At 39.3% G+C, this 13,811-nt stretch overlaps 1 protein-coding gene across 1 annotated transcript; it reads left to right on the forward strand.

Moving 5' to 3' along the window:
* The first annotated feature begins 5,387 nt into the window (after positions 1-5,387).
* On the forward strand, positions 5,388-13,516 carry LOC119890295 (cap-specific mRNA (nucleoside-2'-O-)-methyltransferase 2-like). The gene is given in 4 exon segments (XM_038701488.1): positions 5,388-5,785; positions 8,347-9,356; positions 9,358-9,604; positions 11,445-13,516. Coding segments are annotated over 3 exon segments (2,307 nt in total). The 5' UTR covers positions 5,388-5,785; positions 8,347-8,355; the 3' UTR covers positions 12,504-13,516.
* Positions 13,517-13,811: the final 295 nt, after the last annotated feature.

The raw sequence follows: 13,811 nt of genomic DNA on the forward strand, positions 1-13,811 counted from the left end.
CTGTAGCTACTTTGTTATTGAAAGATTGCTTGTAATGTAGGCTTCTTGCATTCCTAATTAATAAAATGGCAATTTGTGGCAACATCCCTTTCAGTTAATTGTCCCTGATAAGAGCATCAGAAAACTCCCTGAATTCAAACAAATGGTTGCGTGTTATTTCTTTTGCTGTGTGTGTGTGTGTGTGGTTTCCATCACTGCCACTGTCACAATGATTGAAATCTGCATACCTTTTGTGTTCAGAATTGGTGAAAAAAGCTATTTTGCTGGTATTTAATTTGCAGATTAATGGCTTCATGTCTTTTTCCATACCAAATAGGAAGAGGGGTGTTGCTATAGCACTGTTATTGCTTTGTGGGTCTAACAGTGTACTGTCTGTATGACATGGTTGTGTGCATGTATGACCTTGTTTTCTATGCATCAAGGTTATGACCACCATGCTGAGATCATCATGATGGAGATAACATGCGTCCATCACTTTGCTGCCCAGGCCTTTATTAAAATGATGACAGGAGATCTCTGGGCTGAACTCTACGGGATAATCGCTGCAGTAGCAATGAGCTGGGGTGAAGGAGAGGCCTCTGTCTCACTGTGTGAGAGCACCAGATCAGGCTAACTTTAAATCCTATCTGTGATACTAAAAGAGCACTAATGTTTTTCCTGGCTACAACAGTCTTTAAATGTTGTAACATGACAAAAGAAGACTTTAATTTGCATGCTGACAAAAACTTATTTTCATAGCTTATATCTACTTTAAACAATGCATTTATTAATTAACAAGTTTAGTTCAGCTGAAGTTTGGCATATTTTAGTGAAACGTAACTTGTGAGGATCTTTTACATTTCACACCCTCTGACAGATTTCTTTAGTATTACTTTTGAAAACATAATTTCTCAAACCAAAGTGGGAAAGTCACACAAACAGTGAGACTGTATTTATTAAAGTTGAAACCGAACATAAGAGGAGGGCTGTCAGATCTACAACGCCACAGAAACGTGACTAATTTCATTTACTTGTTAGATATAGTGTATGTGCGGATAGACAAAGAAACAAACTATCATTGCATTCATACATGAGATTATGAATAACAACGAAGAATAGAAAACAGCAGTAAGTCTACGTAATACATTTAATTTCACTGTCATGTGGAAATGGGCTTCAATTTGATTGTATCAGGTGAAGTATTGTATTGTATTTTATTTTATTTCATTGCATTTTGTGTATTGGGACCATGTCTTTTGGTGATTTTGCACTTTATATAAAACTTGATTGATTGATTGACTGATTGAAGTAAAGGTAGACTAAATTTGATTCTGCTAACAAGTGAGGATTCAACATAATTTGTAGTGTAGTTAAGTAGACAGCACATAAAACTGACAATGCTAGCATGCTGATTTTGAGCAGTCAGCATGCTGCTTTTAGCTGAAGTTTAACAGTTTGCTAATGACTCATAATTGTATCCTTAGATTAGGATAGTATCTCATTTTGAGAAGCTTTTGAGGAATCGATACAATTGATGTAATATAACTGCATGTAAGACTCGTAGGTAGCTGTGAGAGATCAGTTATGTTTTTCAATAACTGTGCTACAAATGATTGTGAATGTTTTAGGAGTTCAGCGTAGCACCAGCGTGATTCCCTTACCTCTATTCTTTTTTGTCTGCCTTTCCCATGTCTCTCTCATTGGCTACTGCCTCTTCATGCTCCTATCTCTGCCTCCAATCTCGTTCTGACCAGCATTTAAAAAAATATAGTACCCACACAATCTTGTTCAATAGCATAATTTTTGGGAACAATTCTCACAAAAGAAACACCACTCCACCCTTAGACTTGATGAGACGTTGTGAGCTACAACAAACACGAGTGATGAAAGGGTCGACAACCTGCTGTTTAATGGTGTGGCAGCAAAACGTTTTAAATGACAATAAGGCACACATGTGTCCATTTAACAAGTTAAACCATCTCTTGGCATTATAAAGTATGATGTACAACAACTCTGAAACACTTTTTTTTTCGTGCACAACCAGTGAAAACTTAAAGTAGGCTAAAAGTTGCAAGCTAGTTGGTAAACAATTTAGCCTACTGCAATGAACACCACAACTTAACAGGAACTGTTAAGAGATGTGGCAATTTCTGCCAAAAATCGATGGAAAGCTGCACAACTACACTTTTCCTGAGCTTCTTTTTCAGGTCTGGATCAATTTTCTGTTCTGATCTCAATAAGTCTGGCCAAATTACTGAGTAGGCACCATCAGAGGCCCATTTTTATGATGCCATTAATTCACGCAAAGTATTTTACAGTATTTTTAAACTACAAAATACAAAGGTATACGTACAAACTATGAAGCCATTTTCATCAACCCTATCAAATACAAAATACAAAATCCCATTTTGTATTTGAAATAAGCTACGTATTTTAAAATACATGTCATAAATACTGCCCATCCCTGTCTGTATGTACAAAATGCAATTTTGGTTTGCAATAAATGTCTAGTTATCTAAACTCAGTCTGAAGGGCACGTCTGTGTTATAGTTTGTCTTGACACTGACAGCTATTGTTTCAGCCTACAGGACACTTTATAGGATGGCAGAGTCACACAGTTGGTTTGTTATTTGAGACCTGAGTGAGCTGAATGCTGGAGGGAATTTGAGAGTGGCTGCCCTTTAGGAATAATATACCACATAGAGTATGAATGTCTCTCTTCCCATTTGTAGTGCACATTTAATTTTTTTCAATGTCGCACATGACCTTTAAATCTCTTTAATATCAATTGTGATATATACAGTTTGCTGTTGCCTTTGAATTTGAATACTGTAAACGCAGAGCTTTCCTTTCTCCTTAAAGGGCCTGTTTTTATTTTTATTTTTCATGACTCTACACACCTTCAAAATAAAAATCCTTCATTCCATGTTTCAACCAATTCATTGTTACAAACCATTTTACCAAAGTAATCTTAAAGTCAGCTCTCATTCTGTCAATTCTGTGAGCGATTATTATTTTTATTACGTTATGATTGAAAGGGTTAGTCATATCTTCAGGTTCTCAGTATTTTTCAGAAAGTGTTTTCTTTCTCCCTTGTTTAACTCCCCACCAATTCAAATGACCTCTAGTTGATACAGACCTGTAACAGACACATTTACAGACACTCCAGCAACAACTGACCAGTACTGTTGCTTAGAATTTGTTCAAGTAGCATGATGTTACAAATCTACTTGCATGTGCTTGTAAGGATCACTTATTAGCTAATTTTGAGAACAAACAGATTTTTTAGGCCATTCAAATGAAATGAACTAAATGATTGAATTATGGAGAATGTAGACGATATAACAATAGCATGCTGACAAAAGCTTAAACAGTTATATCAGTATGTGTGATCTAAGCACCTTAGAAGTAGTTCAAGCAGGCGACCTGGTGGGCTTTAAGAGGTTTCATGAAAACCAGACCAGGCTTCTAATTAAGAACTGTGTTTATTTGTGATGTAGCCACACCAGGCCAGTAAAAGGAACAGGGGTCTAACTGGGACTAGGCTAACTGAAGTTTTACGGTACGGATCAATTTGTTTATGTAGAAGCCACCAGGCCTCTCGTGACTCATGGTGACCCAAGCTGTCCTGGCTCTGAGATTATGGAGCAGTGTCCTCTCTGAAGATCAAAACCTGTTTATTGATGCACCCTCATCCAATTTGTTTTTACTCTTTTATAGTTCTTGCTTGTCTTTTAATTAAATATTTACATCAATGCATTGTCTGTTTTGTAACTGTGAAGCACTTAAGCCCTAGTTTTGAAAAGTGATGAAGTTTTACTGAATTATAAATGTAGCCACGATACCTATTTAGGGTTTAAAGTGCTCACTTTCAAAGCAAGATTTACATCATGTTACTTTTTTGTTGTCACAAGACAATGCTTTAAGGAATAATTATTTATGTTTTCACAACTTTCACCAGCATTTCCAAGTAAGCTATTCCATTACATTAAGCCAATGCTTTTACCCAAAGCAACTCACAATTGCTGTATCTGTCAGAGGTTGCACACTTCTGGAGCAACTAGGGGTTAAGTATCTTGTTAGGGAGAATTGAACCCCGGTCTCCCACACCAAAAGCACGTGTCTTGTCCACTGTCTCACCGTCTCACTGTCTCATCAACACCTGCCTTTCTCCACCTGTCACAGTTTGAAATACTGCATTGTGACAGGATTGTGCACACATTAATATTACAAGAGGTATCACTGTTATAGCAGTAAATCAGATGATAAAATGTTTAAACTCACCACTTTTGGAAATCCTAATTGCACCTGGACATCCCAAAGGTCCATTATTTATGAATGAGTCTCCTCCTGTGAGAGTCCTGTTTTTATGTGGTCACATATTTCTTATCGAAGCCTGAATTACCTTTGCATGAACAGCATGTGTGATCCACAGTATGTGAAGAGGAGACAAGTGAATGCAGTATAGTGCAATATTTAAACCCATTCAAACATGTCATTGAAACACATCATCTCACACTCTACAGAGCTGTAATAATTACATAACACGATGACACAGACACAAGCAAATCCAGTAGAATCGAGGATCATACAGTTTATTCAACAGCCAGAGACTCAAACTCTTGTGAAACCAAAAATTTTAATACTTCAACGTGGATCAATATGTTTATCCATATTATTAGGATTGTTATCATGGAGCAGTTATCATGTAATCTACAGAGTGATATTCAATAGTAATGAATCTACATAAAGTCAAAACAGTGAATGAAATAGGGAGCAGCCAACAAGATTTTTTAGGATTCTGGTTTAGATTTTACTAGACAACAAGCCAAGTTTGTTGTTCTGTAATTAATTGTGTTTAAAGCAGCTTCAGGTTACCTGGACCTTAAAAGATTTAGTCATGATCATGAAAAATCAGCATGTATTTCTATATGCAAGATAAAGGTAAACAAATTCACTGATCCACTCCTTCTCAACCAGTCGAAAATCTTCTACTTTCAAGAGAAGCTTGATGCAGAGCTATATTTTTTAATAACAAATCGGGATATGTTATGGAATTATTTTGGTTAAAGTTTCTGTTTCTCTGACAATGCAAATGTTGTTTTAAATATAACATGATTAATGAATGGGAAATTAATAACAATCTCAAATTATAACGATGATATAAAAGTAAAATGATAAATGTAAGATGTGTATGTAAATTGATCACTGTCCGTTGTTACTCTTATGTAATTTGTTTGCGATTTTAACAAATGAAACTCAAACATGCTCATGAGTAAAGAGACGTGCTCCTTTAAAAGAAACCCCGACCTTTCGCTCAAACGCATGCGCAGTCTTGTTATAAGTCACGTGAAAGCGTCCTTCTGTTTTCTGACAGCATCTTCGGTCCGGTGAGTTTGTGTTCCGTGTTTTCAGGGTGTTTGTGTGTCTCTTCTCGACAGGCAGCACCTAAGACTTCACACTGGGACAGAAACATAACCCTGAAAGGCTCCAGACAGCACAGGAAACTCAGTCTTTGCAGGTTGTCAGAGACACAACTCGGCCTCGAGCACTGCTCTGTAGGAAGCGTCCCGTTTAGCCTAAGAGGAGGAGACACTTTACGGCTAACACGGGTTGTGCTTTCCACAAACAATATTTATCAAGTCACTGTCTGTCTGCTAAAGTTCATCATTATTTCTGTCTCAGTTTTTTCAGCAACAAAAGGTTTCCCTTACGTAACAGTGTGCAAATATATTCAAGCATCCATGTCTGAGGAACATTTACTCCAGCGGCCTGTACGACGAAGCGGGGTAACTGGTTTATTCAGGTAACTTCAGCAGTAGCTTCGTGACGTCAGCTGTGACTTCCTGATTAACCCGTACTACGAAAGGTGGATATGAAAGGTGTTACCCGAGGTCTGTTACCATGCTGCATCTCTAAACCGCTGCGAGCAGGTTTTGTTTGAGGTTAGCTCGAGGTTACCCTGCACGTGGACTAAACGTTACACACAACACCTGTACTCCATGTTAATGATGAGAAGTAGGCTATTAGTACACCCCACTTTGTAAAATATGTTTAGATTTCATCCTGATTTGTTCCACTGTGGCTGCAGTGAAGTTCTGAACACATCAGGATTACCTACGGACAGCGAGCCTTGCAGCCTCGGCCGAACACGCCCCTTTTATGCGAACGCGCACAAACTCCAATTAAGTTAATAGAGTTGTAGTACCGTTAAACTCCAGTGTAGGCGGTCAGAGTTTGTCAAACCTGAGTTTGCCTGATAACCCCGAGTTAACTCTGAGTAGGATGAACTCCCTTCGTAGTACAGGCCACAGTACAATTTTAAGATACTTGTTCTTTACTTGAGAAATTCTATTTTACTTTGTAGCCAATATGGTACTTTTTACTCCACTTCATATATTGATAACTTTAGTTACTAGGTACTTTGCAGATTCAGATTATTAATACAATATATAAATCAACTAATAAATTATAATGTATTTTTATAGAGTAAGTTATCTGGGAGTGTGCACACAAACCTGGCATGGGCTAGTGGATAGTTTAATGCCAGAGAAAGTGACTATGAGAGAGAGAGGGGCATGGATATGAGGTAGATCAGTTTTCTGAATTTGTAGCTCCACCCAGCTGCAACATCAGTGATATTTACACATTGATAATAATTATTGATGCATTAAAGTGATATTATATACATTATTCTAAAATAGGTCCTGCATGATGAGTACTTTTAGTTTTGGTACTTTAAGTATATTTTGATGCTAATACTTATGTACTTTCGAAAGCAGGACTCTGTATGTGGTATTTGCAGATCCATTCCTTCTCAACCAGTTGTTCATCTTGTCTGCAGCCAGTTTCTTCTAAAAAAAAAAAACATCTGACCTTTTTGATTTATTATATCCTTATCCAAAAATAAGGATATATAAAGTACCTAGAGCCCAAGGTTTTATCTTCTAATTACCTATTTTGTTTAAATGACTGTTAAAAACACCTCATTTGAACTTAGAGAGTTGCTGCCTGTCGCTCTGTATGACTCCACTGGAGAGACTCTGCACTACACAGTTTTGCTGACTTGTCTTCCTTGTTATGCAGTTTAATTTAAATATTCAGTCAGTTTATGATTAAAAAAAAATGGGGAAACTGAAGAAATATTTAATAAATATGCAATGTGTAACGATTCATATGTTGGATTGAGATACCCACTATATAGTGACAAGTCTGCTGTTACTCAACCAATAGCAAATGAAGGTTTAGGGACAAATAAATCGCCTCATTTATTCATTTTGGGCCAAAAGTATTGAAATTGGAGGTAACCTTGTCTGTAGGCTTTATAATAATCAGAAAACCATATTATGTTTGTTTTTTTTAAGGAGATATCTGTGTCTGAAGGTCGGGTGACCAGTTTAATATGGGTGAACTTTGAGGGCCCAATGAATGGTTGGTCATTGTGGTTCAACAAACCACGCTCAAACACACACTCTTTTATAGGTTAACATGTAGGAAATAATTTGTTCAAATGCCCGAGCAAGAGAAACAGATTGAATTTGTGGTTCTCAACAAACGAGATAAAGAAAACTGGCAAATTACTTAAAACCATTGATTGAAATGTTTGTTTTGTTTTCTGTTAGATGTATTGTTTTGGTACATATTCTTTACTCACTAACTTTACTATAGCTTGCAAGCATGTAGCTAATGCTAAACTAGTGATTGTTTGTTAGTATGGTTTTTACATTTATTTATTGCAGTACCAGTGAATCTTTATAATCTTGCAGCACATCTGAGTAGATAATTTCAGACCCAATTATCAATGTATAAAATTATCTCAGGTCTTTTTATTACCTTCCTAAAGCTCCTGTATGGATAAAACCGCAACGTCGGGCTGTTTTTCTTGCCAGTTTATATTTAACGGCAGCTAAACCGTTGATAAACACAGCATGGAGCAGATCACTTTCATACACACAAGCGATGCTTAACAATATTATTTATGAGGAATAATTGATGGATGTGCTGCCATTAGCTATATACCATATATTGCCATTCATCATAGTCAGTGCAGACTAATAAAGAAATGACCCAGAAATATGTTCTCTGCCTGGTGTCATCTAAATCATATGAACGAGCAGAGGATTAGCTCAGGGGTTAATTTTATTCTGACTGTAAATTATTTTTGTCACTAATTAGAAAAAGCTCAATAAGTACATGAATTGCTTAAGTATTTTTAGCATGTCATGATGGCATAGTAAAAGGTGGTACCACCCCAGACTAGCCTGAATATGTTTTTTTTTTTTTGAAGACCGTGGTCTTATGTCAGCCATACTATGGTAAACAAACACAACGTTGCTGCAAGTGTTCATTGTTGGTGTAATTCTACAGGTGTGGAGGATGAGCTCGGGCAATGGGACCAGGAGGAAAGTCGGCAAGTTGCAGCATTTCAGCAACATGGTGGTGTTTGACCCTGAAACAATGACTGAGATTCAAGGTCTTTTTAGTAAAGTTAGAACCTATGTGAAACCGTCCAATGGGGAGTGGTGCATCCCCGACCCAAATGCTGCTCTCAGACACCCTGCAGAGGAACACTGCCGGCTGCAGGCCCTGAAGACGTCGCTGAATGCTGTAAAGAACCAGCTCAGTGACAAGAATGTCCAGGTCTGGCATCAGCACACAAACTCCACCAATCGAGCCGGGAAGGTGATCGCCGCCGTGCGTTCTGCTGCCAACGCGGAGATCTGCACTCAGGCCTGGTGCAAGTTCTTTGAGATCCTGGGAACCTTCAGTCTTCTTCCAGAGGAGGCCCTTCAAAATGGAGAGCTGAACACGGTCCACCTGTGCGAAGCTCCAGGGGCTTTTATAACCGCTCTGAACCACTACATCAACACTAACGAGTCCACGCGCTACTGTGACTGGAGCTGGGCTGCCAACACTCTCAACCCGTACCATGAGGCGAACGGTGGGAGCACAACGATCGCAGATGATCGGTTAATCGCTAACACACTGCCCTGGTGGTTCTTCGGCTCGGATAACACAGGCAACATCATGATCCAGAAGCATTTGCTGGAGCTGCAGGTGTTTGTGTCTAACATGCGTAGAGTTGATTTGGTGACGGCAGATGGTAGTTTTGACTGCCAGGAGAACCCAGACGAGCAGGAGGCGCTGGTGGCATCGCTACATTACTGTGAGGTCACAGCTGCACTGCTGCTCTTAAGCCCCGGTGGCTCCTTTGTACTGAAAATGTTCACGCTGTATGAACACTCCTCCATCTGCCTTCTCTACCTGCTCAACTGCTGTTTCCGCTCCGTCAACGTCTTCAAACCTGCCACCAGCAAGTCGGGCAACTCTGAGGTTTATGTCGTGTGTCTGAACTATGACAGCAAGGAAGCTGTGAGGTCTGCTCTCAAAACTGATTCGTAACTACGGACCAAATCTGGCAGACCGGGAGGCGCTTTTCCCATACTCCCTAGTCCCAGAGTCGTTCTTTAAACAACACGAAGAGGTGTGCTTGTACTTCCACGCGCTGCAGGTGGAGACAATCACAGAAAACCTGCGACTGTCTGAAGGAATGACCACCGAGCAGAGGCAGCGGCTTGACTACATCAGGGACTGTACGGCTCAGGAATACCTGCAGCGCTTCCAGGTAGGATGTCTGTAGACCATGAATGTGTCATATGATTGAGCGTCAAAGTTCATTCTTGACCTTTTTGAAACATCAGCTGGCAAAACGATTTCATGTAAAGGTCAATTTGGCCACTGTTCTAATTCTTCATCACTAATGGAGTTTGTTGGAACTGTAGGTGTTCCTGTTATTTCTGAGCACTGAGTTTTTGGTGACCTAAAAATTAAGCTTTAATTAACTTTAGAAATTGTGTTTTTTGATGGGGGAGCGATGACAAGATTTCTAATCAACTGAACCCAGACCCAAAGAAAACGAGACGAAAAGTTGTCATCCTTTTCTGGTACAACAGTTTGTATTAAACCCATGTAGAGCTCTGATAAACTTGACAGTGTGGTGCATGCATATTTTTTTTTTTTCTGTGGCAGCAACAAACACAAGAGCCTGCAAATATCAAATAAAAACTGGGTAACACAGGGAAAACACTTCAAATTAACATTTCTAATCATGTGAAAACAAAATAAGCCACAGCTCGCAGATGTTTGGAGGTTTTGCTGCTAAATGACACCGATTAATCAGTCACAATTGACGTTAGTTTATTTTTAGCCATGCAAGTGATGGCAATGTCATTTGGTCCACCACTTTGATCTAAATATATCAACAATGATTTGATGGATTTACAACATGGTGCAGATATTTGTGATCCCCACAGGATGAATCCTACTGACTTTGGTCACCTGGCTTTTCCTCTAGCGACTGGTCTAGACGAATATCTATATAACGATTGGATGGATTTCCAATTTGGTGCACACATTCATGTCCCCCTCAGGATGAATTTTAGGTTTAAACTTTCGGTTTAAGACTAAATCCCTGCAAAACTAATGACCTTTTCCACCAGCTTTGTACTTTGTGTTTTCTGCTAATTAACAAATGTTAGCATGCCAACACACTACACTGATGAACACTGTAAACATTACACCTGCTTAGCATCAGCATGGTAGTATTGTGTGCATGTTGGCATGCTGACTTTACCTATGTACATCCTTACACAGCCACTGGCTGTAGACTCTGAGTTAGGGCTGGACAATAAAACGACAACAATAATATTGCAATATAATTTTTTTTCAATAACAATATAACAAATGTTCAATAAATGATTGATTTGATTCACTTGAATCACACGAATTAGGACTGAATTTTCTTATGAATATGTTCCTTTTGTTGAGGACAGAAAAAAAGCTTATACTTAATTTTACTCGTGCATCGTTGTTGAAAAAGATTCTATCATAATTGTTTTGAATGTTCTCCCTCAGATTTGTGAAGTGATCCACTGTCTGGAATCAAATGTTTGTCATGTTCTGACCATAAAGAACAGTTTAAACCACAATTAACCATCAGGTTTCTTCAACTTTAACTGAGGAGCAAAAATCAGCCTTTAAACTCAAAAGAAATAACAATTTGAGACTTATCGAAAGATATGAAATTTTTTTCGGGATAACACTTTTGGCCATATCGTCCAGCCCTACTGAGTCTTGTTTGTTGATTAGCTAATTGGCTAACTTGTCCAATACACAAAACATTCAGTCTTGGTGGGATGTAATCGAGTTGCAGATAATTGTCATGGTTGTATACCTGTGACTCGTTTTGGAGTGCCTTTGTAAAGTGGCTGGATGCTTACAAAATTAACAAAGTTGGATCAGATACCTTCTGAAGGGATTGTATATTATGCTTAGCAGTTTTTTGTGCTCATTTGAAATCCAGCATTGGTCTCTGCTATCTTTGTAGCTGGAAGCAGTAAAAGCGTTTAAAAAAAAAAAAAAAAAAAAGTTTAAAATTGAACTTAATGTAGTGTCTCTGTGCATAGGTGAGCTTCCTTCCCCGGAGTCGATGGATCTCTCGCAACACGGTGAATCCCGCCTGCTGTAGTGTCTCAGCGGGCCGACCTCTGGGACAGAAGAAGCAAACAGGCTCCTTCAATGAACGGAGGGAAATGCAGACACTGAGCTGGAGGGAGCGCATAGAGAGGGGTTGCCATGCCACCTGGATACAGAGACACTGCACTGAGTCTGCTGGGACAGGCTGCGTGCTGGAAGGACCCCTGTCCGAGTGTCACGTGGCTTCATGGTACGTTATTGCGGGGGCTGCACTGCCTGCAGTCAGAAACTCTCCGTTCTGTGAAGGAGGATTGTTAAACCATTTGAATGAAGCCCTGATGGACACAGCAGTGGACTGGACTTGCGTACCTACCTGTGACTCTTGCTATGTGGTTACCGCGGCCTCCATCTTGTCTGACGTTGCACGTCTTTCTGTTTTCATAGCTGACAGTGCTGGGAACAAAAAGAAGAGGCAGTGTCTGGTGTTTGGCAGCCGATCAGTTTGGGGTGCCTGTGAAAGCCAACTTGGGGATTTAGTCTTAACATTTTCTGCAGAGCCTTTATTTCCTCAAAGAGGTTGCATCACGCTGCACGACGGGGAGCCACTGTACCAGCAGCAGCTCTTAGGTTGTGCTGTATTTTCCCTGCAGACCCTGAACTCTGGGGATGCCCTGCTGCTACCTGTGTTTTCTGCCCTCACCCGTGTCACTGCAGCTGTTGTGTTCTGCCTGCATGTTTGTTTTCGCTCAGTCACGTTCAGGTGTCCGCCTCCCTCAGGCGTAGTTGGGTACTCTGTGCTTTTGTGTGTTGGTTTCTGCCCTGAAGCTGCTGCACGAATACTCCCTGTTCTCACGGATGTCCATAACGACATGGGTCAGTTGTTAAAAGGAGAGGAGGTTTTGGGTAAAAATCTGGCGTCTGGATGTGACAGACAGGTGCTACAGTTTGTTCCCATGGAGGAACTGCTCACAGGAGGACTTACTGAGTTCCTGTGGACCATGAACTCTGAAATCATCCAACAGAAGCTGCATTCGCTCATGCAGTCATAGTGCAGTTTAGTGAGCTGTGACTCTGGGGTGCATACTGTTGCTTTAGTCACTGAATAATTTTTGTCTGCTGTTATTTAAAAGATTACGCCATTTAGGTTTGCACTCCTGTAACAATGTTGGACTCTTTGGACAACTTTAAAGAAAGGATCTAAATTGATGCATCAGATACAGATATCTTATTTATTCCACACATTCTACTTCCTTGTAAAAACCTGTGACCTACATTACCCACAATGATTGCAGTGCGTTATTTTTGTACCAGCTAAAGTGGCCTTGAGTCAGTGACTCAAGTGGCATCACATGAGGACATTTATCGGATTTCACACAGCTCCCTCCGGAGACAAGTCTTTATACACCTTTCTTCACCTGTGAACAGACTGTTGTGTAAAATCAGTGGAGTCAAATGACGACCCTCCCCAGCAGCAAGAATTATAAATTGTTATTAAACTATTGGTAGTATTATACATAGTACATTGTGTTTTCAGTGCTTTTTATTTATTAAGGATCCTTCAGTTGGTGTAATTATGTACTGGATACAGTATCTAAGCGATGCTTTTGGGACTTGCTGTAATGATGTTGAAGTTAAAGTAACTTTTGAGGGATGGTGTCATGTTGGCAAAGGTTTACAGGACATTTGTACACCTTTTAGATTATCACACTACCGCAAATTTGACTGTCACCATATAAACATTAGAGAGAGTGGTAAAACAGAATTAGAGGCATGGCTGATAATATTGCCATTTTATCATATCACAGATATATCTATCAGTTTATATGTTAGAAGAAGTAAGAAACGGCCAATTGACCTGGACTATATGAGATAGATGTGTGTCATAGTCCATTTTTGAGGCCTTCCACCATTTGTTTATATGCATTTATACTTGATTCTTGTTCTAAGTTTATCCCATCGTATGTGGCGAGAGGAAATAAGACTAATTCAAATTAAGATACAGATTAGAGGCCGACCGATACTGGAGTTTTGAGGCAGATGCTGAGAGTAAAAAAAAAAAAAACCATTAACATTATTTTGTTATAGATATGCATTCAGTTATTAGACTTAGATTAGGACCTAATATAATTTATATGACCATTTATTTTATGTCTTTTATTTAGGTTTATTTTGAACATTTTGGGGTTCCGGGACACTTGATGATTTAGAATAGGAAAAATAAACTTGTCCCCGACTCAAACTGTGTAATGGTGACATTTCTGAAATGCATTTACATGCTGATATCTCTGATAAGCTAAAATCATATCTACCATGCCGATGTATGAGTTGGGCTGTTATGCAAATGTACAACCTGTGAT

This window comes from Micropterus salmoides, unplaced genomic scaffold (genome assembly GCF_014851395.1).
Source record: "Micropterus salmoides isolate LMB-PRFRI ecotype aquatic unplaced genomic scaffold, ASM1485139v1 Ms_hic_scaffold_6, whole genome shotgun sequence".
In the NCBI taxonomy this organism is placed as follows: Eukaryota; Metazoa; Chordata; class Actinopteri; order Centrarchiformes; family Centrarchidae; genus Micropterus; species Micropterus salmoides.